This window comes from Hylobates moloch, unplaced genomic scaffold (assembly GCF_009828535.3).
Source record: "Hylobates moloch isolate HMO894 unplaced genomic scaffold, HMol_V3 SCAFFOLD_28, whole genome shotgun sequence".
Classification (NCBI taxonomy): domain Eukaryota; kingdom Metazoa; phylum Chordata; class Mammalia; order Primates; family Hylobatidae; genus Hylobates; species Hylobates moloch.
In genome coordinates this window covers 2,553,984-2,581,225 of record NW_026652303.1, presented here as the reverse complement: position 1 = coordinate 2,581,225, position 27,242 = coordinate 2,553,984, and the positions used below count along the sequence as shown (strand labels likewise).

At 44.5% G+C, this 27,242-nt stretch overlaps 2 protein-coding genes across 6 annotated transcripts in view; both read left to right on the top strand.

Annotated features, from left to right (window-relative positions):
- The window catches only part of LOC116463188 (monofunctional C1-tetrahydrofolate synthase, mitochondrial), a 238,540-nt gene extending 212,906 nt beyond the window's left edge, over positions 1 to 25,634 (top strand). For 3 of the 5 annotated variants that reach the window (XM_032146190.2, XM_032146189.2, XM_058434492.1), the window contains 2 exons: positions 14,561 to 14,681; positions 23,675 to 24,788. In XM_032146190.2, coding sequence (XP_032002081.1) covers positions 14,561 to 14,650 — 90 coding nt within the window. In that variant the 3' untranslated portion in view covers positions 14,651 to 14,681; positions 23,675 to 24,788. Of the gene's footprint in view, positions 1 to 14,560; positions 14,682 to 23,674; positions 24,789 to 25,448 lie in introns of those variants that run through there. The other 2 variants (XR_009211999.1, XR_009211998.1) reach the window with 2 other exon arrangements.
- LOC116463191 (large ribosomal subunit protein eL32-like) lies at positions 21,594 to 22,091 on the top strand (the record flags this gene model as incomplete). The annotated part of the gene is made up of 1 exon (XM_032754143.2): positions 21,594 to 22,091. A coding segment is annotated over one exon (471 nt), but the record flags the coding sequence as incomplete, so codon positions are not given.
- Positions 25,635 to 27,242: the final 1,608 nt, after the last annotated feature.

Sequence of the window (27,242 nt, the reverse complement as noted above, 5' to 3'; positions counted from 1 at the left end):
GTAAAAGTTATCAAAAAACAAAAGCAAAACAGTAATACTGGAGGCTAGATTACAATGGAGCAATATCTTCAAAATTCAAGGAAAATAATATACCCAGCTAAACCATTCATGAAGTGTGATAAGAAAAATGACGAAGCCAGACATTTTAGAAAAATCTACTCCCAGCACCCTTTTTCTCAAGAATCCACTAGAGGAGTATTTCACTCAAATGAGTAAGCAGAGGCAGGAGGATTGCTTGAGCCAGCCTGGGCAACATACGGAGACCCCGTGTCTACAAAGAAATAAAAGAAGAAAATTAGCCGGGTGTGGTGGCCTGTAGTCCTAGGTGCTCACTCGGGAGGATGAGGTAGGAGGATTGCAAGTAAATGAGCAAGTAAACCACGGAAGAATATTAATTTTCTCTTTTCTCTGCTGCATAACGAATGAGCACACATTTAGTGGCTTAAAACAACTCACATGTATTATCTTCCATTTCTCTGGGTCAGCTTAGCTGGGTTCTCTGCTTCCGACTGCGAAAATTGTCTCATCTGAGGCCTGGGTTCCTCATCAAAGCTCATTTGGCAGAATTCCATTCCTTGGAGTTGTAGGACTGAGGGCCCAGCTTTTTGCTGGCTGTCAGCTGGAGGCCACACCCAGGTCCCAGAGGCCATGTGGGTTTTTGCCATGAGACCTTCTCCTTTGTCCGCTCACAACGTGGCAGCTTATTTCTTGAAAGCCAGCAGGGGGGATGGGTTTTCTCTGGAATCTGTTAGATGGAGTGACCTCCCTTCACTGTCACTCGTGCCATATTCTGCTGGTGAGAAGCAAGTCACAGGCCTCACCTGCACTCCGGGAGGGACTCACTGGGAGTTGCCGCCACAGTGTGGCTCCAGGAATGGAAACTACCACAGTGCAGAGGTGCAGGGAATCCCCAGGATTATGGTCAAGAAAGAGCCCACTAAGTGTTTTGTTCAGTAGGCCTGCAGGATGAAGGGGGCCAGGAGGATGGCTCCATGAAAGACTGAGCCTATACGTGAACATATTGAAAGCTGACTTACAGTTCAGCCAGCATGGTGGTATGTGATTGACAGCTCCATAGAAAGATGAGCAAACAAAGATACAAGACTCCAGCTGAAACAAGCTGCAGAAGAACAGGAGTGTAATCAATAAATCAGATGGCCTTGCTGTGAACAGTTACATATCTCTAATAAATCCTGATCTAACCAAAAGTCATGACAGCTCGATATTTGGGAGCTGGAGCGGGTGGGGAGTAGGGGTAGTAGGATGTGAAGGAGCTAAGTCCCCATTGTTGATATTAGAAATCCAGTGGGTAACATCTAAACGGCAAGACCAGGACAGCAGCGAAAGGCAAAAAGACACCACTGAGTGTTGACAGTGGCTGCCTTTCAGGAGTGGGAATGCCACTGGGGGCAGGGCAGTGGGGGTCAGGGAACAGGTTTTTTTGTTTGTTTGTTTGTTTGTTTTGTTTTGAGATGGAGTTTTAATCTCGTTGCCCAGGCTGGAGTGCAGTGGCATGATCTCGGCTCACAGCTGGAGTGCGATGGCATGATCTCAGCCCACCGCAACCTCTGCCTCCTGGATTCAAGCAATTCTCCTGCCTCAGCCTCCCAAGTAGCTGGGATTATAGGCACGCACCACCACGCCCGGCTAATTTTATATTTTTAGTAGAGACGGGGTTTCACCATGTTGGTCAGGCTGGTCTCGAACTCCCGACCTCGTGTGATCTGCCCACCTTGGCCTCCCAAAGTGCTGGGATTACAGGTGTGAGCCACTGCGCCTGGCCATGGGAACAGTCATGTTGTATAGTAAGCCCTGAAGAGCAGTGTGATCTCTTAAGCCAGCACATGATTTATTTTGGTAAAAATTAAATTAAAAAAAAGAAATTAGGCCAGGCGTGGTGGCTCACACCTGTAATCCCAGGACTTTGGGGAGCTGAGGTGGGTGGTTCACTTGAAGTCAGGAGTTCAAGACCAGCCTGGCCAACATGGTGAAACCCCATCTCTACTTAAAATACAAAAAAAAATAGCCGGGCGTGGTGGTGCACATCCATAAATCCCAGCCACTCGGGAGGCTGAGGCAGGAGAATTGCTTGAAACTGGGAGACGGAGATTGCAGTGAGCCGAGATTGCGCCATTGCACTCCAGCCTGGACAACAGAATGAGACTCTGTCCCAAAAAAGAAAAAAATAATCCTATTGGTCTCGTAGTGTTTCTCTATATTTTTAATGTACTGTGTATGTGCTTATGAGAAACCGAAAGAAAGAGAAGTGATTTGTGAACGATTTGAGGACGTTTGGTCCACGGTTTTTTCTCCCACTTGTACTTGTGGCATAATCCAGAGGAAGAAGGGCAGCTGCGGAGTCCCAGCAGTGTTGGGGGTGTCAGGGCAGCCAGTGAGAGGATGGAGGAGACACCCAGGAGAGGGCAGAGGAGGAGGGACAGCTGTGCCCACCTGGTCCTTTCATTGTTGTCTGCCTCTGCCCTTGCAGTTAGAAAAAGAGTGTTCTGTGTATAGAAGCCTTTGCAAGTAGCATAGTTCGGAGTCTTGCAGTCCAGGAATTGAAGGTGCTAAAGTAGGAGGAAAATATACATAGAAGAAAGGAAATGTCCACATTAAGTAAGGTGTATTAGTCTGCTAGGGCTGCCATAACAAAAGACCATAGATTGGGTGGCTTCAACAACAGAAGTTTATTGTATTTTCTCACAGTTCTGGAGGCTGGAAGTCCAAGATCAAGGTGCTGGCAGGGCTGGTTTCTGCTGAGGCCTCTCTTCTTGGCTTGCAGACAGCCGTCTTCCCTCTATGTCATCTTTGTACACAAACATCCCTGTGATCTCTTCCTCTTCTTTTAAGGACACCCAGTCCTATTGGATTAGGGCCCCATGCTTATGATCTTTTGGGGTTGTTTTTTGTTTTTGTTTTGAGATGGGGTCTTGCTCTGTCACCCAGGATGGAGTGCAGTGGCACAATCATGGCTCCCTACAGCCTTGACCTCCTGTCTCCAAATGTAGTCATATTGGGGGATTAGGATGTCAATTATAGGGGTTTTGAGGGGATGCAGTTCTGTCCATAATATACAGTAAGCCACTTCTAGACCCAGTCTGAAGTCCTGAGCATTCAGCTGATATCTGGACTGGATCACCTAAGAAACATTACAGAACAATGTAGGCCTCTGGCATTTAAAGTAGTTTAATTATGTCACAGGGTAGTCCTGAATTCTTTCCTACTTCAGCCAGTCTTGGCCAGCCGAGTTTCAGGGTAGTGATGAGCACTGATGAGGTGACTCCCACTTCTCCAAACTCTTCCTTTGCCACTGTCCCAAGAAAACCATAAAGGGGAAGTTTAAATAATGGATATAATTTCCCTGACTTGGGCTGGGTGTGGTGGCTCACACCTGTAATCCCAGAACTTTGGGAGGCTGCGGTGGGCAGATCGCCTGAGGTCAGGAGTTCCAGACCAGCCTGGCCAACACGTTGAAACCCTGCCTCTACTAAACATGCAAAAAAAAAAAAAAAAAGTTAGCCAGGCATGGTGGCACACGCCAGTAATCCCAGCTACTTGGGAGGCTGAGGCAGGAGAATTACTTGAACCTGGGAGGCAGAGGTTGCAGTGAGCCGAGATCTTGCCACTGCACCCCAGCCTGGGTGATAGAGACTGTCTCAAAACTAATAATAATTCCCCTGTCTTATGTTTTTCTACTACACAGCTTATTATTTCTGGGCAGGAGCTTTCCCAGGGTCAGGAGGGGCAAGGGTCTAGTTGCGAGGGAGAGAGGTGAAAGCAAAAGGGAAATGCTAAATGACATGGCACAGCAAGGTCTGGGCAGCTGCGCCTTTGATAACAAGCTCCTTGAAGAGAAAGACCAGATCGGCTAAGTGAAAGCACTGTCCATCCTCCCCACCCCTTCCTTCCTGCTTCCTCCTCTTCCCATCTCCTCCAGCTTCTCTCTCCTTAGAGGGACTACAGAATGATGATTTCCTTGCCAGTAGGACCTTGACATAAAACCCAACCCACAACATCACAGTTGATTTTCAGGGGATGAGCGTCTCAGAAACCAGAATTTAATTACTTAATATTGAGTTTCCAAACAATAAAATATATTATTAAATTGATTTGTTTTGCCACACCTAGTGGAGATTTTCATGGTGTGCCACCTGTTGGTCAAACAGCTGATGAATGAGTATGTTGCAAAAACTCTAGGTGGGAACATGACACATGAGGAATAGAACATGTGCTTCTGCTCTTCCCAGCATCTTCTTTGGCCGCACAAGAGTTGGTAGTCTTTCATCTCCTAAGGACTGAAGGGCCATTTAGAATCACACCTGTTTTGAGTTTATAGTCACACTTCTGAAGCTTTCTCTCTTACAGCCTTATCTGACCTCAATCAAGCTACCCCTGTTCATTTAAATACTATAGATCTTGGCTATTGGTTTAGCTTAACATTTGATTGCCATAAATAAGAACTACAGAAAGCATGACTTGTAAAATGATAGACCCAGAAAAATTAGGGAACAATCTCATAATACTAATGAAACTTTTTTTTCCCATAAAATAAATACATAATTCGATATAGAAGATTTTTTTGTTTAAGCTATCTTTTCCTATTTCTATCTTAAATAATTGACAACTCTCCTTGCATCCAGGCAATTATCAATTCTATAATAAAATAACAATGGGCACTGTGTATTAAACTCTAAACTAGAGGCCTTCATCTCTTTTGAATTTTGAAATGACTCCATATATATTGTTATACTCATGCTGTAGTTAAAGAACCAGGGCTGACCTTTGACAATCACAATCAAAAAAACGAAACAAAAGAAGTGAAGGCTCGGTGAAGTAAGTCACCCAGCAAGATGCAATTCATATAGGGTAGAGTCCCCTGTCTCCCGATAATGCTTTCCCCCACACCTCAAAGTCTTAATCTGGTTCCCATTACCCCTCAGACTTTGGGTCCCCAGTAGAACCTTTGCACTTGCAGTTCTCCTTCCTCATTGGCTCAGGGAAATTCACATGACTGCCTGGAGGCTGTTTCTGCACCTGTAGATGCAAGTCTCTCCCGCCTCACTTGTCTCACAGGGTTGTTGAAAGGCTCAGGTGTGATCATTACAGTGAAATAAGGAAAGGCAGGGAAGAATCTCCATCGTTCTCCAAATATGAAGAATGAAATGCAATTTTTTTTTTTATTTTTGAGACGAAGTCTCACTCTTGTCACCCGGGCTGGAGTGCAATGGCGTGATCTCAGCTCACTGCAACCTCTGCCTCCCAGGTTCAAGCAATTCTCCTGCCGCAGCCTCCCGAGTAGCTGGGATTACAGGCCCCTGCCACCATGCCTGGCTAATTTGTGTATTTTTAGTAGAGATGGAGTTTCACCATGTTGGCCAGGATGGTGTCGATTTCTTGACCTCGTGATCTGCCCACCTCGGCCTCCCAAAGTGCTGGGATTACAGGCATGAGCCACCACGCCTGGCCCCAAATAATTTTATACCCCTGTAGTGATGACCTTTCTGTTATCTTTCCGGTAATGAATAAAAATGAAGCATATAAGTGACAGAGAAACCAGCTACTTGATCAATAGTGGCATTGTTTTAGAATTGTCTCTATTGGATTTTGCCAACCCACTAGAGAGTTACCAAAGCACATTTCTGACGTAACTGATTGATTTTTTTTTAACTTTTGACTAAATATGTTACTTTGACTAAATTGGTTACTTCGTTGCATAATGGTGACCATTTACACTTTTCAGATAGGTACAAATAATCTGTGTATTATAGCTGGCCATGAAAGAGTAGCAAGCCTGTTATTTTTAAGAAAAAAGCTCGAGTAGTTACTGTATTTGTATCATTTTGGAAATCTCTCATTTTTCTAATCAGCAAAACGGGGATAATGTAAATAGCAATAACCCTGACCTCGCAGGGTTCTTGGGATTAAATGAGATATGGTACATACAACGTGCTTAGCATGGTGCCTAGAGTATGGTCAGAACTTAACAAACACAAGTTATAAATGAGGTCCCGAAATACAAGAAATTCACTTCCTCAGAAACCTTCCTTGAGCCTGGCTACATCTATAGCTACATCTATAGTGACATTTTCTGCATGTTAAATGCCTCCCTCAGAAGTGTCACTGTTAGAGTTGCCAGGGCACCAATTTATTACTTTGAAAATAGATAAATAAAAGAATCAAGACAAAAGAAAAAGGTGCTACCAAAGAAGACATTCTTTCTTACACTGGATCTCACGAGATGTGGGTATTTGGCCCAGAACTGCTCACATGGGTCAGCAAGCCTGAGAATGACGCCAACACCCCACGGACCGTGGGGAGAAATGGCTGGGGCTGCAGGACTCAGCCAAACCTGGCGCGCCTGTCTTCCAGGCACCGGAGCAGGACGTTGTCTGAAAATACGAAGAATGAAATGGAAGTAATGTAATACCTGGGGTGGAGGGGGGGTTTCTGTATCTTGGTAATAAATAAAAACAAAGCAGATAAGTGATTGAGAAACCAAGTAGCTGATCAACAGTCATGGGTCAGGAGGAACCTGGTAACCACAGGTGAGAGTAACCAAGGAGATGATGTCCTTAGAACAAATAAAGATAAAACAGTTATCTGGGGAAAAGACTTCTCAAATGCATCCTAGTCTTTTAACTTAAAACTGTTAGTCCTTTGTGATACCTGATTTCTTAAACTTACGCTCAAAGCACTGCGAGAAAGTTGGAGAACTTATTTTCTTTTGTCTCCATCTGGCCAGTCAGGGCCTCCTGCTTCACTTCCATTTTTCTTTCCCTCTAAAAGAACTCCCTTAATCTCTCATTTTTCAAGAACCAGGCTCCTTGACTTTACAAAAAGAATGTCCCAGTGACACAGCTCTTCTTCGCTGTGTCTCTCCAGTGCCTTTCCTTGTTTAGAAATTACTCTAATTACTGATTTTTTTTTTTTTAAGTACAGACTGGGTCTTGCTATGTTGCCCAGGATGGTCTCGAACTCCTGGCCTCAAGCCATCCTCCCACCTCGGCTTCCCAAAGTGCGGGGATTGCAAGTGTGGGCCACTGTGCCTGGCCTAATTACTGATTTTAAATATTAATCTTTCTAAAAGTCAAACTCCAGAACTGTGCATGTAGAACTATCCAATTTCTGTATGTAACTATAGAAATATATATTAGACGGGCCGGGCGTGGTGGCTCATGCCTGTAATCCCAGCACTTTGGGAGGCCGAGGCAGGCGGATCATGAGGTCAGGAGATCGAGACCATCCTGGCTAACACACAGTGAAACCCCATCTCTACTAAAAATACAAAAAGTTAGCTGGGCGTGGTGGCGGGTGCCTGTAGTCCCAGCTACGTGGGAGGCTGAGGCAGGAGAATCGCTTGAACCCGGGAGGTGGAGCTTGCAGTGAGCCGAGATCACGCCACTGCAGTCCAGCCTGGGTGACAGAGTGAGACTCCGTCTCAAAAAAATTAAAAATAAAAATAAATATATATATTATATATACACATTAGATAAGCACATTGCTTATATAGGAATCAAAAATTACTTGTGAGTAATTTTTATTTATGTAATTTAATAATTACATAAAAATTATTTGCAGAGATTACCTCTGGAAGCAGTATTAGAAGTGGAGGACTTTTTTCTTCCATGTTGAAAATATTTTAAGTAAATTTTTAAAAACGAATAGAAATTTAATCAGGAACAGGCTTTCTACCATTAAAAAATTTATAGTCTTCTTTACAAAAGAAGAGAAGTAATTGTACTTGTTCAGTCATTCAAGGCCACTGAAATAATTGGCATAGCTTGAGCTGTGTAGTACTGTCACAATATGCAAACACAGTGTGGTAATTTTTATAGTAATTGAACATGACTTAACATCTTAGTCATAAGTTAGGAATTTATTCTGTTCGTTCTTTTGATGTGAAAAGTAAAGAAAGCAAAACATTTTTTGGCCGGGCGCGTTGTCTTACACCTGTAATCCCAGCACTTTGGGAGGCCGAGATGGGTGGATCACCTGAGGTCAGGAGAGTTTGAGACCAGCCTGGCCAACATGGCAAAACCCCGTCTCTACTAAAAATTCAAAAATTACCCAGCCGTGGTAGTGGGTGCCTGTAATCCCAGCTATTCGGGAGGCTGAAGCAGGAGAATCACTTGAGGCCAGGAGGCAGAGGTTGCAGTGAGCAGAGATTGTGCTACTACACTTCAGCCTGGGCGAAAGAGCAAGACTCTGTCTCAGAAAAAAACAGTGACTTTGACCTGAATGTCCCAAGGGTCTGCTTTACGTAGTCTGCCCCTCTGCAAGCAGGGACCGGGTCCTGGTCACCTGGTGTCGTTGTAGTAAGCTCTTAGCAGGGACTGGGTCCTGGTCACCTGGCTGTCCTTGTAGTAAGCTCTTAGCAAAGGTTGCTGAGTCGAATGAACTTCACCTTTTCAGTCCTTTCGTACAATAACAGGCACTCACGAGAGTCCACACTATAGGGTTGATCAGCCACCACGAGAGAGAAGTATACTCTAAGAGCACACACTATCAACCCCAGAGTATCCCTGCTGACCAGGAATGCAGTTACAGTGGTGCAGGTTCCCAGCTACCCCAAAGAAATCCCAGGAGATGGAATCTCCTGGGATTTCTTTGGTACTAAGTCAAGCAAATAGAAATTGCAACTGTAGCAGCACAATCTATTTTCATTATATAGTGTGTGTCTCTCTCTCCCCCCATCTCTCTCTCTCTCTCTCCTTTCCCCTCAGTCACTTGACATTGATACTGGGCCGTTTATCCTCATGCATCATCTTAGAGTTACGTTCATATAATTATCAACATGGCCATTTGATATAAACAATTCTGTCCCTCACATCCAAAGAAAAGGGAAGAAACAGAAAAGGCCTAATTTCTGAGCAATTTTTTTGTTGTTTGTTTCCTATTTTCTAATTGTCCTCCATCTTTACTCATCTGTTTTTTTAAATATTAATTTTTTTTGAGACAGGGTCTGGCTCTGTTGCTCAGGCTAGTGTACAGTGGCGCACATGGCTTACTGTAGCCTCGACCTCCTGGGCTTAAGAGATCCTCCCACCTCAGCCTCCTAAGTAACTGGGACCACAGTTGTGCACCACCACACCTGGCTAATTTTTGTTTGTTTTTTGTAGAGATGGGGCTTTGCCATATTGCCCAGGCTGGTCTTGAACTCCTGGGCTCAATCCGTCCTCCCACCTGAGCCTCTCAAAGTGTCAGGATTACAGGCATGAACCACCATGCCTGACCAAAAATACTTTTTTGAGGATCTAATATTGCCAGGCACTGTGTTAACAATTCAGGAAATACTCCTGCTTAATAAATAAAGACTTGAATTTTTTTAGTTACTTCACTGAAAAGAAAATCTTTTTATTTAAATTATATCATCAGCCAGCTGCAATTGCTCACCCCTATAATCCCAGCACTTTGGGAGGCCGAGGCAGATGAATCATTTGAGTCAGGAGTTCAAGACTAGCCTGGCCAACAGGGTGAAACCTCGTCTCTACCAAAAATACAAAAATTAGCCAGGCATGGCGGCGGGCGCCTGTAATCCCAGCGATTTGGGAGGCTGAGGCAGAAGAATCGCTTGAACCCATAAGGCGGAGGCTGCAGTGAGCTGAGATCACGCCACTGCATTCCAGCCTGGGCGACAGAGCCGGAGGCCATCTCAAAAATAAATAAATAAATAAATAAATAAATAAATAAATAAATAAATAAATAAATAAAATTGTGATGTAGTTAACCAGTATAATCTTTTCAGTTATTTTTAAATTTTTGAAACAACATGCTGTGTATCAGCCATCCATCAGAGAAGGAGAGAAATGTGTAGAAGGACTGTCTTCTGCTTCAGATCATGAACTGTAGGAATAAAATAGGTATGTGTAAAAATGCTGCTCCTTTTCTGAACCAAAATAAAATTAGATTTTTGTTGTTGTTGTTGGAAAAGGTAGTAGATTTCAGGAGAAATCAGAAAATAAATTATTTCAGAAACAGAACAAAACTAAGTACAATGATATTATGGTTAGAAATTGTGATTCTAACACTTTATGAAACAGAATCTTTAATAATTTTTCAACTTATACCAAGGATATTCTTTTATTTTTTAATGACTAGTTTTAAATATATGACTATTCTCTCTGTACTGATTTTTAATTAATGCTCATAAAGGCTATTGATAGAACTCATTCTTTCTCCAAAATGGAGTTAACCCGAAATCAGTAGAGATTCAGAAGGTTCATTGTAGTTAAAATTAGGGTCATGAAGGGCAAAAGCCCGTGTATTTCAGCCTTTGTAGAAGAATCCATTAATGCAGCATTACAAGTAAGTATAATTTAGTGGCTCCTTAGTTATTTTAAGCAAGAGACCTCCTTAAAGGGCACACAGATAAAGTCAACATAGATCTCCACTGACCCCAGGCGTGTGGCCAGAGGTCAACTCCCAACGGCTGTCTGGGCTCCTTTTTCCCTGCAGTGCTGTATGTCTGGGGGGTGACAATCCTTTGATAACGGTTTTTTTATTGGGAGAAAATTTGTGGGAATGCATAAGGTCTTGCTAACATAATTCCACATTATGCTTGCTCAACAGGAGAAGTTTTAGTTTAAACGTAGACTTATTGGAGATGGCTGTGTATCCACAGGTCAGGGAGTCTCGCGTCTGCAGATTCTTTGTGGTTTCTCGTCTGTTGTCGCTTATCCCAAATAAGTAGCTGCACTTCTTGGAAGAGATGATTGCCTCACTGGAAGGGGTCATGGGAGTCTACTGATTGAACTCATTTTTCTCCCATCTGAAAGAAAGAAAAGTTGAAAACAAGAGGAAAGACATTTCACACTTTCTGACATTTAATACTCTGGCCAGTTTTTGTTTGTTTCTTTTTTGAGACAGCTTCTCACTCTATTGCCCAGGCTGGAGTGCATTGGTGCACTCTCGGCTCACTGCAACCTCTGCCTCCCGAGTTCAAATGATTCTCCTTCCTCGGCCTCCCAGGTAGCTAAAATGACGGGTGCTCATTACCACACCCAGCTAATTTTTTTTTTTTTGTATTTGTAGAAGAGACAGAGTTTTGCCATGTTGGCCAGGCTGACTTCAAGTGATGCGCCCGCCTCGGCCTCCCAAAATGCTGGGATTACAGGCATGAACCACTGCGCCCGGCCTGGCCAGGTTTAGATCCTGGTTTTGTGATAGAATCAGAATGACTAGAAGATTCATGTTCCGATCCACTGCAGCTAACAAATACAGCTCCAGGAACCGCGCAAATCCTGCACCGCCTTTCATCAGCAGATAGTTAAAGACGGAGAATTGGGTTTTCTTGTTTGTAAAGATAGTGCGTGTAAACAAGCATGCAGTAAATTATGTTATCTGCAGTAGAATCTTCCATTGGTAGCTTTGGTCAGATGGGCTGAAATACACTGCCTTCAGGGTTCTTCTTGGTTTGTCACCGTGAGTAGAGATTTCAATTTACACTGCCTCATCCGTACTGAATTCTGCCCTTGCTGCGAATCATGTCACAGTCTCAGAAGCAGCAGCAGCTGTAGAGTCCAGTGACATCCTTACCAGTAAGATGCCTTTGACCTAGAGAGTTCATTTCAGGGGTGGGGCAGCATCACTGTGGCTAAATATAATTATTCATTTCTTTCTCTTAAACTATAAAATGCTTGTTTTTTCCAAATCCATAGCTATGCACAGATTATAGAGCCATCTTAAAAAGCCTTCTATAGCTGGGTGCAGTGGCTCATGCCTGTAATCCCAGCACTTTGGGAGGCTGAGGTGGGTGGATCACTTGAGGTCAGGAGTTTGAGACCAGCCTGGCCAACATGGTAAAACCCTGTCTCTACCAAAAATACAAAAAATTAGCCAGGCATGGTGGCGGGTGCCTATAATCCCAGCTACTCGGGAGGCTAAGTCAGGAGAATCACTTGAACCCGGGAGGTGGAGATTGCAGTGAGCCGAGATCGTGCCACTGCACTCCAGCCTGGGTGAGAGTGAGACTCTGTCTCAAAAAAAAACCCTCCTATAAATGCCATAAGATGCCCGCAAATGCCATCTCAAAATGCAGTTAGGCAGGAAAATTACCTGGTATGAGTTGTAACCTAGGCAACTGGAAAAAAATACGTGTCCACCAGTTACCCTTGTGTTTGATGTTTCAAGTAGTGGAACAGTAAGTGTGGTTTTCTTTCTGGGGTCTCCCCCATTATATGCACTCACTGTAGTAACCAGAGGAAAATGTTACCTTCCTGCCGGGAACTTTAACTTCAGAGGCTGTGATACCCATCTTCATACCTGAAGTTTTAACATATAGCAAGTCCCCACCTACAAGCAGGTCTTATGTCAAAAGTGTAGTTGCGGTTCATTGTTTGGAACCTGGAATGGATTTTCCCATAGGCGTGTTATGAATGGCAACTGTATTCCAGGCAGCCGCGGAGGCCTTTTTAGCCCATTTATGTACCTGAAGTGCAGTCATGTGCAATTAACAAGACAAGAGCCAGCCATCATCCATCACAATGTTTTATGTGTTCCCCCAGCCTCCCCACTCCCACTCTCAGTCGGCCCAGCCAGGCAGGGAAGGGGGTGTTAATGAGGCCTGCAGGTGCACAGATTTGCTCCCCACCTGCTGCATCTGCAGGGGTTAAACAGGCTTTTCCCTCCCCTTCACTCTCACCATTCCTCCTCTCCCTCTCCCCACCCCCAGTCTCCCTTTCCCTGTGCTGAAGGGGCTGGGCAGTGAAGTGAGGAAGAGTGGCTGGAGCCGTTGGGGGCTGAGGCCACATTGTGCAGTTCACATCAGAACCCCCTGGGGACTTGCTCCAGTTGCAGATTCCAATGCAGCAGGTCTGGGGTGGGCTCTGAAATTCCGAATATCTAACAGGCTCCCAGGTAATGCCCATGCACAGGCCCACAGGCCCCATTTGACTAACAGGAGTCTCTAAACACCATGCAGGGAGGAGAGGCTGGTGAAGAGGGAAACCTCAAGTCACGACTGAAAGGCAGTGGAGGGTGAGAGCTGAGTTCTATTCTCTAGGCCTCAGGGAGGTCCCTTTTACGCTGAGAACTTTTTGCCACGTGGGAAGAAGCAGGCAAACTCTGGATGCCATCAGGTGCTGGCACATTGCAGCCTCATCTCATGCAAGGCGTTCTTGGCCAGGGCCTGTGGAGGTTCTACATGATGTGGCATTAACCCTTGGGAGGGCAGGCACAGTAGAACCCAAGTGTCTTCTCCAAGCGACTGGGTGCAGCATCGCTCCGTGCGACCGTGTGCAGCATCGCCCCACGCGACGGGGTGCAGCATCACCCCACGCGACCGGGTGCAGCATCGCCCCACGCGACCGGGTGCAGCATCGCCCCACGCGACCGGGTGCAGCATCGCCCCACGTGACCGGGTGCAGCATCGCCCCATGTGACTGGGTGCAGCATTGCTCCATGGGCATCATTTGTATGAAACACTCACTATTAAAGCACAGTAGGAAATGCTGAAATGGAAAAGGAACGGGTCATCTGGGAGCCCCAGGATCTAGACCCTGGAGCAGTGTTTCAGGGCCTGAGGATCTGTCAGGGGTGCCAGCATCAGAAGCCCCAGCACACAAGGGGCTTCTGATGCAGGAGGAGAGTGTGCGGTTTGAAGATCTTTCAACCCAACACAGCAAAGCGGTGAAGAACCAGTTTTCATCCTGTCTCCACCACTAACTAGCCGTGTGTCCTTGAGCTCATACCCTCATGCCTAAATGTCCTCTGTCCTCATCTGTAAAGTAAGGCTAAAATGAGTACCTACCTCATTAGGGTGCTGGGAAGCTCAATGAGATTATTTCTGTAAAACCCTTAGACTGTCCATCCAGTGTCACAAAAGCAGTAGTAGGGGTGGCTGTGGCGGTATGGTAGTGGTGAAATGAGTAATTTGAGATTATAGGCCTAAAGTCAAATTTCTGGTTTTGCAACTTATTACTAGTGTGACCTGGGCAAGTGACTTAGCCTCTCCAAACCTCAGTTTCTTCCCTTGTAAAATGGAAATAATAAAAGTTCCTACCTGCTATATTATTGAAAGGATAAAATGAGGAAAGCACATAGCACAGTGCCCATCACAAAGCAAGCTCTCAGTACATATCAGTTACTGTTGTTGAGAGAGACCAGGGTGATGACTGGCATCTGAACAGGAGTTTTCCAGCTGCGCTCCAGGAGCTGTAGGTTTTACGAAAATGTGTCTTGAGGGTGAGAAGGAGGCCATTATTCACCCTGCCCACACCCGCTGCCCCCTTCAACCTGATGGGCTTGTCTTTGTTGGGGTTCAGCATGAAGATTTTATTGGGAAGAAAAGGTTTGGAAGATCACTGTTTTGTAGTTCGGGTGTGTTGTGGGGCCACAGGGAAGGTGAATGGTCTCAATTTTCAGGAAGTTGACATTTGCCTTTTCTAATTCATTTCCTTAAACAAAAATTGAAATATCAGATGACAAATTTGAAGAGATATATCCCATATAAAACCTAAAGTTATATGAGGCTGTATTGAATGATAGAGTTAATTTGCATCATCAGATGTTGTGGCCACTTTGTAGCATTTGCTAATCTGTAACGCTTGGTTTTCTCCCCCAGATGAGCACCATGCCAGGACTGCCCACCCGGCCCTGCTTTTATGACATAGATCTCGATACCAAAACAGAACAAGTTAAAGGCTTGTTCTAAGTGGACAAGGCTCTCGCAGGACCCGATGCAGGTAGGCTGATGTGCTTCAACTTTTTCTCTCTTTGTTTTTTCCCAGTTTGTATCCTTTTTTTGTCATATGTTTTTTTCTGATACCACAGAAGTGATCTGATAAATCCTTTCCTTCCTTCGTTACTCAAATTCCTACCAAATGATTTTCCGTGACTGGAGTTCACTCCTGGGTGTGGATGTGAGTTAGATGCTCAGATGCTCAGTACACAGCCCTTAGTGTCCTGCGCTCAAGTCCAGTGAAAGCCAAATTATGTCATCCCTGAAGATAGATGTGTTTAGAGCATCTCTGACCATAACAGAACTCTGTAAACTCATTATTTTCCAGGATTAAAACCAGCATCTGTTACAATTTTAAAAGAGTAACTTCCTACCTTCCTGCCACATATCTCTTGGTACAGAGTTAGAATCATGTGAAAGAGGAATCTTGGTGTATCCCTTTCCTGGGGCTGCCATGATAAAATATCACAAACTGGGTTGCTTAAAACAGTGGAAAGTTTGAAACAGTTCTGGAGGCTAGAAGTCCAAAGTCAAGGTGTCAGCCAGGCCATACGCCACCTCGAGACTCTGGGTGGAATCTTTGCTGGCCTCTTCCTAGCATCCGGTGGTGGCTGTCACTCCCTGGTGTTCCCACCTTGCAGCTGCATCACTCCCATCTCAGCCTCTGTGGTCCCACCACGTTCTCCCTGTGTCTCTGTCGTCACATGATGTTCACCTCTCATAAGGACCCTGGTCCTATTGGATTAGGGCCCACCCTAAGAACCTCCTATTAACTTGATTACTCTGCAAAGACCCTCCTTCCAAATAAGATCACTCTCGGCCGGGCGTGGTGGCTCACGCCTGTAATCCCAGCACTTCGGAGGGCCAAGGTGGGTAGATCACGAAGTCAGGAGTTCAAGACCAGCCTGGCCAAGATGGTGAAACCCTGTCTCTACTAAAAATACGAAAATGAGCTGGGCATGGTGGTGGGCGCCTGTAATCCCAGCTACTCGGGAGGCTGAGGCAGAGAATTGCTTGGACCCAGGAGGCGGAGGTTGCAGTGAGCTGAGATTGCGCCACTGCACTCCAGCCTGGGCGACAGAGTGGGACTCTCCTAAAAAAAAAAAAAAAATCACTCTCACAGGTGCTCAGGGTTAGGACTTAAGCATATCTTTTAGGGGACACAGTTTAACCCAGAACACTGGACTGTGGCACAACAGGTGTGTTCGGCTCTCATGTCCCTGGACAGACACGTAACAATGGGACAGACCATTTAACTAGAGGGCCCCATGGGTCCCAGGAAGGACAGGACAGCAGAAAGCAGGCCACTTGATGACTTTGGGTCGGCAGTCTCAGGTTGGGCTTTGACTTTGAGCTGTCTTAGGCAGCCCAGACCTGGGGACTCTCGGTCTTATTCATGTCCACCCCACAGCACTGCAGCCATACCTGCTGGCTTCTATCCTGACTCCCCATCGTGAAGAAAAATGACCACATTCCTAAACCTCCTCCCTGGGAGACAACTCCTAATCAGAAGTTTGAAAGGCTCAGGGCTGCTTCTCCTAACCTAGGGATCAAACATGTCCTTACCATATTCTAAAGACACATTCCTTCCCCGCAAGCACCCTGCCTCCTTCTCCCAACGGACTCCCGTTCCTGAGCCCAGAACCTCTCCCTCTTGCCAGCATATTCTCGGCCTTTGCAGATGAGCTTCCATGACCTAAAGACACTCTTCTTCAACTGTCTCTGAGTTACGGCTCCAAGCCAGGCATCCAGGATTCTCATTTCATTTGTTTCACTACCAGGAGCCCACTTGAGGACTTGTTGTTGTTGTTTGAGACAGAGTCGCGCTGTGTCACCTAGGCTGGAGTTTAGTGGCGTGATCTCTGCTCACTGCAACCTCCGCCTCCTGAGTTCAAGCAATTCTCTTGCCTCACCCTCCCAAGTAGCTGGGATTACAGGTGTATGCTACCACGCCCCGCTAATTTTTGTATTTATTTATTTATTTATTTGAGACAGAGTCTCACTCTGTTGCCAAGGCTGGAGTGCAGCGCCACTGTGTCAGCTCACTGCAACCTCTGTCTCCTGGGTTCAAGCAGTTCTCCTGCCTCAGCCTCCCGAGCAGTTGGGATTACAGGCGCCCACCACCACGCCCAGCTAGTTTTTATATTTTTAGTAGAGACGGGGTTTCACCATTTTGGCCAGGCTGGTCTCGAACTCCTGACCTCAGGTGATCCACCTGCCTCGGCCTCCCAAAGTGCTGGGATTACAGGTAGGAGCCACCACGCCCAGCCTAATTTTTGTATTTTAATAGAGATGGGGTTTCACCATGTTGGCCAGGCTGGTCTCAAACTCCTGACCTCAAGTGAGCCACCTCGTCTGGCCAAGTTTTTTTGTTAAGCCTTTGTTGCTAAAACACTAAAGACCTAGGCTATGGTGAGAAAGATAAGGGAACCATAAATGAAATTACATTAAAACAAGGTGTGAAATCATTTGTTTTGGGTTGTGGATGTTGTTTGGGGGGTGTTTGCATGTGTTTTTTGCTGAGGAGCAGGAGCTGTGTTAAGTTTGAGCCATAACTGCATCTTTTATCGTTGTCATTTCAGAAAAAAGAAAACTCTAGAAAATGAAGTAAGTAAGGGAGACTAGTTTAACAAAGAAACCCATAAACTCAAGCGTTGATAAAATGTTGTTTCGTCTTTTGGTGTGAGCTTGTGTGTTGCAAATGTCTTGCATTCCCCAGTAAGGCCGTGGGGAAATAATTGCTATTTCCCCAGTTGCTAGTTGGCCTAGCAATACCAATTCATCTCTCTTTTTATGTCAGGAACCCATTATGTTACATTTCTGCCATTTGTCATTTTTCTCCAGAATAAGTGTGTTCAATTCTCCCATCTCTCTTGGACAGTATTTTTCCAGCTTTTCGGTGAGTTTTCACATGCTCTCCAAGTAGGTCATATAAGTCCAATTATACCTTAATCACTGTAGTTAGGACTCAGGTAATGCTAAGGGACACATCCTTAGCTTTATTAATGCATACCCTTAAATCTTTTATTACCTACTCCCTAACAAGAATTCCTCTAGATCTTATATACGGGGACTGCAGGGCAGGACACGGTCCTGTGGTAATTACCTCCAATGTATCAGGCATTGTGCTAAGCACTTTGCATGGGTGGTCACAGCACCTCCGGAGCCAAGTGTTGTCCCATAAGGGCCACAAGGCTTCAAGAGGACCGAGCCTACCCTTTGGTCACCGAGGGGTGGCCCTGGTCTGCAAGGCTACAGAGCTGCCTTGCCACCCTGTGGCACTGCCTCTCATTTCATAGCTGGCACATGACATTGTGCTACCCCCATCACATGTCATGCTGGCATCAACCCAGGGAGGTGGATAGTATTTTTGTTGAAGAGCTGCAAGAACTCTGCCCAGAGAAGTCGACAACCTGCTCAAGTTGTGCAGCTAATAACTACAAAAGCCAAGACTCAACTCAGATCTGTTGACTCTCAGTATTACCCCAACCTTTATGCCCCAAACCAAAGGATGCCCTTTTCATTTCAGTCACAGGTAAAATGAACTTTGGCCCATTCCGAAAGATGATACCAGCTATTTGAACAGACAGGTACTTGAGGATAATGGGGTAATTTTTTTAAATAAGTAAAGATAATTGTTTGGGTATTTGATTTTGTCATAATTCTTTTTAGTCCAAGTATAATAGAGCCAGCTCTTTCCTAATTCTCTAATGGAATGGCATTTCCACTCCCTACCCACCCCCCAATCCACGGCCTCTTTCTTCTTTGTGAATTGCTAAATACTGTTCTGAGCTAGTGGGCAGTGGTTCAAAACCCATCGTTTGACCCTGCTTGAACAATCAAAAACAGATCCAGTGTCCTAAGATAAAACCACTATACAAAGCAAACATTCCCTCTCAGTGGCTCCTCAATGACCCAGCAAGTATTGTCTGTTTCCCGTGCCTCTCACTATAGCCATCAGGGACCACTTCTACTAATAATCAGAGGTCTGTGGCTATTCAAAATGCATAAAATAAAAATGTTAAAGCTTAAGCGACAGTCAGCTTGGACAAACGTGGGCATCCGAAAGGAAATGTCTGGCTTGCTGACGTTGCTCCTTCAGGGATCACAACATAGATGGTGCCATACCCAAGTACTGAGCAGCACACTCATTATTCCCCCAGGAAAGTGTTGAAGGCACGTCCTACTCAGGAAGAAGATTGTACTTGGTTGATGACAACTTTCTGTCCTTCCCTTCCTCACCTTTCTAGCCTGTCTCACCTCCTAGGTAACCGTGTGAAACCAAAGGTGAACATTATATGCCAAAAAAGCACCAGAATTTGAGCTCTCATTGCTCCCTCTTCCCAAGACTTCCCTGTAGTGCCTTCACTATGGTTAGAATAAGGGCATGACTCATTCTTTTGGATGTCACTAAATAGAACTAATTAAAATAGGTTGTTTCTCCCAGTGAAATTGATCCGGCTGTTGAGTCTTTTGTTTAAAGATTATTGGAATGAAGGATTTGATATTTTTCCCCCCTATTCTTTTTTCTCATTCGGAAACTATCATATTTCTGAGCTTTGGCAAGATTCATTCAAATGAACACACAATAAAGTCTGGCAAATTTCCTGAAGAATGAAGAATTTCCCTTACTTCTTGATTCTACTGTGCAAAGTTATGTTGAGTACAGAATCAGATTCACTCCAGTCCTGCTATAAATGTTTGTTATTTACAAAAGAATTGCTTTTTCTTGAATTACATACGCAGAAATAAGTTCAGGATAGAAATTAGTTTCTTTCCTAAACTGGCTTTAGGGCATCAACAGACAAATGGTTAAAGAAAATGTGGTATGTGTAGACAGTGGAATACTATTTAGCCATTAAAAAAGAATGAAATAATGTCATTTACAGCAGCATGGATGGAAGAGGAAGTTATTATGTGAAATAAGCTGGGCACGGAAAGACAAATGCTGCATGTTCTCACTCTCATGTGGAAGCTGAAAAGCTTAGCCTCATAGACAGAATAAATGGTAGACACTAGAGGCTGGGAAGGATGGGTGGCTGGGAGGAGGGTATGAAGAGAGGTTGGTTATGGGTACAAACATACAGTTAGACAGAAGAAATAAGCTCTAATGTTTGATAGAAAACTAGGATGACTATACTCAGCAACAATATTTTGTATACTTCAAAGTAACAGGAAGAGAGTACTTGAAATGATACCAACATACAGTAATGATAAATACTCAAGATAATGGACACCCCAGATACCCTGACTTGATCACTACACATTCTAGGCATGTAATAAACACTCATATACCCCATAAGAATATAAAATACTAGGCCGAGTGTGGTGGCTCATGCCTGTAATCTCAGCAATTTGGGAGTCTGAGGTGGGTGGATCCCTTGAGCCCAGGAATTCGAAACCAGCCTGGGAAACATGGCGAAACCCTGTCTCTACTAAAAATAGAAAAATTAGCCAGGCGTGGTGGCGTGCACCTGTAATCTCAGCTACTCAAGAGGCTGAAGCAGGAGAATCACTTGAACCCAGGAGGTGGAGGCTGCAGTGAGCTGAGATCATGCCACTGCACTCTAGCCTGGGTGACAGAGCAAGACTCGGTCTCAAAAATATATATAATGTATCAATAAAGGGAAAAATGGGCAGAAATTTTCAATGGTATTTAATAACCATAAATTAATCTTGAGTCGGGTTGCTGCCTGCCAGCCCTTCTGTGACCATGATTTGTTCAGTCCCAAGTCACAAACCACAAGGTTACAAAGTGCCCTGGGAGGGCGCCTGAGCTCTGTGGTTTTAGTCTTGAAACTTTATCTTTTCACAGAGCAATTCAAAAATTGCTCATCACCATTGTGTTCCAAGAAAAGAGGCGCCAACGCATCACCCTGAGCCATCCGAGGAGTGCTGTGTGCCTTCTTCCTTTCCGCTTCCAGGCAGGGGCCAAGTAGGATGGAAGCTCCAGCTTTACACTTAAATAATCCTCATCGACATCTAAAAGATAGTGATAATTAAATCTCTCCTATGTTGCTAAATTAAATCTCTCCTAACTAAAATGGAATGTTTTAAAGCTTAGGTAACAATTGTGAAATTCTTAATTCCCCCTAAAAGAAACTTTTTCTGAGCACATTTTGATTTCTTATTCCCATGCCAAAATAGAATGTTTTGTATATGGTATCTTCCAAAATATTTTCCCACTGAGTTAACTTCTGAAATTGCTTCTTCCAATGCATAAGCAATAAACAACAGATTGGTTTTTATATTCTCACCTTAGCTATTGCATTTCTGATTGTTTTCATCTATAATGATACTTTCTATACTTTGGCCAGTCCTTCTGTTTTTCTTAAAATGTGGGACCACAGGCCAGGCACGGTAGCTCACATCTGTAATACCAGCAATTTGGGAGGCCACGGCAGGCGGATCACCTGAGGTCAAGAGTTCAAGACCAGCCTGGCCAACATGGTGAAACCCCATCTCTACTAAAAATACAAAAATCAGTCGGGCATGGTGGCGGGTACCTGTAATCCCAGCTACTTGGGAGGCTGAACCCCGAGAATTGTTTGAACCCAGGAGGCGAAGGTTGCAGTGAGCTGATGTCGCATCGCTGCACTCCAGCATGGGCAACAGAGCAAGACTCCATCTCAAAAAAAAAAAAAAAAGTGGGACCACAAACTCTAAGCACCTTTAGACACAAAACCACAGGATACAAATGTAATGTGGCTAATCAGCTGGTCTTCCGCCACACACCTCTGGAGCATGAAAGGCCTTGTCCAGCCTTGCCTTGCCAAGCCAAGGGTCATCTCTAGTCCACTGAGCCCACCCACTACCCTAGCACCCCTCTTGTCCCAAGAGTCATTGACCCTCAGGTCAAGGGATACCAGAGCCACTACAGTGAGGCTGGCCGTGTCTCTGAAATATTTTCTTTTTTTTTTGCCCTTCTCTCTTCCTCGGCGCTGCCTACGGAGGTGGCAGCCATCTCCTCCTCGGCATCTCAGCCACCCTCAGACCCCTTGTGAAGCCCAAGATTGTCAAAAAAAGAACCAAGAAGTTCATCCGGCACCAGTCAGACCGATATGTCAAAATTAAGCGTAACTGGCGGAAACCCGGAGGCATTGACAGCAGGGTTCGTAGAAGATTCAAGGGCCAAATCTTGATGCCCAACATTGGTTATGGGAGCAACAAAAAAACAAAGCACATGCTGCCCAGTGGCTTCCGGAAGTTCCTGGTCCACAACGTCAAGGAGCTGGAAGTGCTGCTGATGTGCGACAAATCGTACTGTGCCAAGATCGCTCACAACGTTTCCTCCAAGGACCACAAAGCCATCATGGAAAGAGCTGCCCAACTGGCCATCAGAGTCACCAACCCCAATGCCAGGCTGCGCAGCGAAGAAAATGAGTAGACAGCTCATGTGCACGTTTTCTGTTTAAATAAATGTAAAAACGGCCATCTGGCATCTTCCTTAAAAAAAAAAAAAAAAAAAATTTTTTTTTTTTTTTTGAGACGGAGTCTCGCTCTGTCACCCAGGCTGGAGTGCAGTGGTGCGATATCGGCTCACTGCAAGCTCCGCCTCCCAGGTTCACGCCATTCTCCTGCCTCAGCCTCCCGAGTAGCTGGGACTACAGGCGCCGCCACCACACGCGGCTAATTTTTTTGTTTTTTTTTTAGTAGAGACGGGGTTTCACCGTGTTAACCAGGATGGTCTCAATCTCCTGACCTCGTGATCCACCCACTCAGCCTCCCAAAGTGCTGGGATTGTAGGTGTAAGCCACCGCGCCCAGCCTGAAATATTTTATTTTTGTTCATCTTTGTTGTGCTTATAATACTCTTGTTTTCTGCTTATTCCCCTGACTTGAATCAGATGTTAGGGGAGTATTTGAAGCCCCTCGTTCCCTCTCTTCATCAATATCTTCTGTCTAGAAACTAACCAAGCACCCTATCTGGCTCCAGACCACTCAGTGATCTGTGGGAGGCCAACTCGCAGGATTTCAGCAGAGTTTGCACTTCCTTGGCCTAAAAGATAAGTCCTTCCATGTGTAAGTTCAGATGAAAGGCAACATATTGCATTTACATTTTAGAGAGGTGAACACATTTTTTTCTGGGACTTAAGTGTTGTTTTGTTTCTTTTTTTTTTTTTAATGTAGTTTGATTTATTTCTCTTTCTAAGAGATTACAGGATTCAAGAATGGCAACAAATCTTAATAGCCTTTGAGAGAAAGCAGCAAAGCTTTAATACTAAGTTCCAGGACCATGAACTTTCATGTTGTCCTAAATGCATTTTTCAAACATTGCTTTCTGTGCCTACTCTATAAAACCCAAAAATCCAAGGTGACAGGATTCCTTATCTAATATCCTAAACAAGGCTGGGCGTGATGGTTCATACCTGTAATCCCAGCACTTTGGAAGGCCGAGGCAGGCAGATCACTTGAGCCCAGGAGTTCAAGACCAGCCTGGCCAACGTGGTGAAACCTCGTCTTTACTAAAAATACAAAAATTAGCCGGGCATGGTGGTGCACACTTGTAATCCCAGCTACTCGGGAGGCTGTGGCGGGAGGATTGCTTGAACCCGGGAGACGGAGGTTGCAATGAGCCAAGATCTCGCCACTGCACTCCAGCCTGGGCAATAAGTGAGACTCTGTCTCAAAAAATAAAAAAAAATTTTTTAAAATCCTAAATATTCTCATTCCACAGGATCCTGCAAACTGTAGATCCCAAACTTGGAAGTTCTGGGAATTCTGCCAGTATCCCCAAGTAAATCTCTTGGGAAGTTTAGAATGCTGCATGGCGTAGCTATGCCTGCTCTTGCAGAGCGGTGCAGACTGATTCTCCACGTCTGCTAAGTAAAATATTCCAAACACAGATCAGCCTTATCTGGTGAATAGAACCATCGCTCTGCTCTTGAATTTTCTTTTGGCCTCAAACTTCAGAGCTATAACATGTTAACGGTTTAACACCAGAGGAGAAAGCTATTCTTAAACTACACAAACATGGTTTTTTTTTTCTATTTTTCAGACTCCTGAAACAGACTACTCTTTGCCTTTTTGCTGCAGTTGGAGAAGAAACTGAATTTGAAAAATGTTTGTTATGCAGTGCTGGAGACATGGTGAAATAGGCCAAAGATTTCTTCTTCGTTCAAGATGAATTCTGTTCGCAGCGGAGTATGGTGTTCAGCAAAAGGACCTCCACCAAGACTGAAAGAAACTAATTTATTTCTGTTTCTGTGGAGTTTACATTATTTCTACTGCTTACACTTTAGAATGTTTATTTTATGGGGACTAAGGGATTAAAAGAGTGTGAACTAAAAGGTAACATTTTCCACTCTCAAGTTTTCTACTTTGTCTTTGAACTGAAAATGTAACTCCTCATGGGAGGCAGCTAGGAGTGTTACCTGACACCGATTTCCTAGAAAACTGTGAATGCAACCAAGCTTTTTAAACGTGACAAGCAAAGCAATAACAGACGTCGAGAAATACCTGATCAAGCGGGAAATCTTCTGACTGTCGGGGATCTCTAGTAAGATCTCTTGGAATGAAGTGCACTGTGTATCCAAAACGATTTTCCAGCGCCAGTGAAGTTGCTATCTAAAACAAATGGGTTTATGCTAGTTTCTCCCACCAAGGAATGAGTCTCAATGGCCATTAAACTTTCTAAGGCCCACAGGGCTAGGAAAAGTCGCTCTTAAAGGTCAGGTGTTTGGAAAATGTTTTTCCTTTTGCCCAACCCTTAATTAGTAGTAGAGAATGTTCTGTGGCCTATTCCCCTCGCTGGGAGTTCCTGACCCTTCTTTGTTTTCCAATTTTTCCTACAATAATATAAAATTACGTAAAAGTTAAAACAAAACCAAGGATTCAGGAAGAAACAAGCAGTGATTGTCCTCTAGGCAGCGTAAGGAAAATAGTCACCATAAATATCTTAGATGTCCCCCAGGCACATCCTGCAGGATCTTTTCTGCATCCTCTTGTCCTACACCCTCCAGTGACCCTGCTCAGCCATTGCTCAGCCCATAATGCATCTTTATGCACAATTTGTCCCAAAACACTGTTTAGTAACTCAAAAGCCTCCCACTCAAAAGCTGTCCGTCCCAAGAATAATTTCACTTGGCAATTCTGAAGTGTCCTTCCCCATCCCTGCCCTTTATTTGGGAGTACACCTCTCCAAATATACAGTTAGCTGATGTTTTACTGTTTATTTGGAGAGGTGTACTCCCAAATAAAGGGCATACCCCTCTCCCTTTATAGTAAATTTGTAAGCCCTTATAATCTTCAAATAAATGTATACATTGAAAACCCTATATATTCCACTCAGAGAGCTGTCTTTTTTTTTTTTTTTTTTTTTTTTAGATAGGGGCTCAGTCTACTGCCCAGGTGGAGTGCAGTGGTGCAATCATGACCTACTACAGCCTCGACCTCCCAGGCTCAGGTGAAGCCCCCACCTCAGCCTCCTGAGAAGCTGGGACTACAGGCACACACCACCCAGCCCAGCTAATTTTTGTATTTTGGTAGAGACAGGGTTTCACCATGTTACCCAGGCTGGTCTCAAAGTCCAGGGCTCAAGCGATCCGCCCACCTCAGCCTCCCAAAGTGCTGGGATTAGAGGCGTGAGCCACTGTGCCTGGCCGTGAATTGATTTTTAAGCAGTTGCCTTCTGCTACTCATGTTTTTATTCCTTTCCTGTGCATTGAAAGGTTAAGTTTCTATTTTTGAAAACATTTTTAAATAAATATTTTAGGAATCTCTATTCAAAAAGCTTTAGCCTAGGGACTCCTTTCCTTACCTACTTTTACCAGACAACTCCTCAACTCAAAAAGTAAGTAAACATCCTGCACACCAGCGTGGGAGAGTTTTCCACCGCTCACTTTGGAAGGACTATCATCCAGGTGCTAACTGGAAACCGCAAACTGTTTCCCATCGTGTAGACTCATTCGAAGTCCTCTGGGTGTCATAACTCGGGCTCTGATGGATTTGTTTTTTGCTCATTCACTACCCTACTGATGGTAGAATGTATTTGACTCCATCTGAGTGATATGCAGTCTCCACCAAGAAGAAACGTTAATTAATGGGCTCATCAACTCCTGATGACCTGAGGTATTCCTAGAGAAAAAGAAGTATTATTATGGGGAGTACTGGGAAGAGCCATTTATCAACCATCTCTTCTGAGGCCACAGCATGAGAAAAGAAAAATCGCATAACCTTTGGCATGGTGGGTTTCAGTTAGAAATCATCCCAAGAAGAGTGGATATTGATTTCTTTCTGCCTTTAATTGAAATGTAAAAAACGAATAGGCCAGAGATGGTGAGTGGCTCTAATTACCCACTGTGGCACACAAATGTGTGATCATGCCCCCTCTCTGCTTGAGGACTAGCAGTAGTGACACCTGCCAAGGTGAAGTCCCAGATCAGAAGAATCCTCTGTGAAAGCTGCCCAAAGAACACACTATAGGTAACTGAGGAAGAGATGCATAGGGACTTGGGAAAATAGCAGCAAGGCAGTGAGTCAACCCATTCATTCATATTCTTTTTTTTTTTTGGTCTTTTTTTTTTTTTTTTTGAGACCGAGTCTTGCTCTGTCGCCCAGGCTGGAATGCAGTGGTATGATCTCGGCTCACTGCAACTTCCACCTCCCGGGTTCAAATGATTCTCCTGCCTCAGCCTCCCAAGTAGCTGGGATTACAGGCATGCACCAACACGCCCAGCTAATGTTTGCATTTTTAGTAGAGACGAGGTTTCGCCATGTTGGCCAGGCTGGTCTCAAACTCCTGGCCTCAAGCCATCCACCCTCCTTGGCCTCCCAAAGTGCTGGGATTACAGGTGTGAGCCACCACTCCCAGCCTCATTAATATTCTTTTTATTCCTCTATTGTCAAGGTTATTTTGTTTAACTAGAGTGTGTATGTTTAATACACTTAAAGCTATAAGGAGTATTTTTCACAATAGATATTTAAAGAGAATCCTAGTTCCCTCCCATCTGATAGTAGCCACGGTTTTGTTTGTTTAACTAGAATGTGCCCAGCCTGTTTTTATCATAATTTACACATGCCCACAAATAAGATTGTGGCATGTGTAAGTTATGATAATTTACCTTATATATTCCCAGAAAATCCACATACTACATATTTGTACATTGCTTTTTCATAAATGTGTTCGCACAAGGGAGTAAAAATTCAGTAACAAGTGCATTCTTTTTTTTTTTGGAGAACGAGTCTCGCTCTGTCGCCAGGCTGGAGTGCAGTGTTGCGATCTCGGCTCACTGTAACCTCTGCCTCCCGAGTTCAAGCAGTTCTCTGCCTCAGCCTCCTGAGTAGCTGGGATTACAGGCGCCAGCCACCATGCCCAGCTAATTTTTGTGTTTTTAGTAGAGATGGGGTTTCACCATCTTGGCCAGGCTGGTCTTGAACTCCTGACCTCATGATCCACCCACTTCAGCCTCCCAAAGTGCTGGGATTACAGGCATGAGCCACCACGCCTGGCCAACAAGTGCATTCTTACAGCATTTGTTACAAACCTATAACCCATATCCTCTGAAAAAGTCAAGCATTATGACAAAACCACTGGTCAATCAACAGATCTTCATGTAGCACCGTAA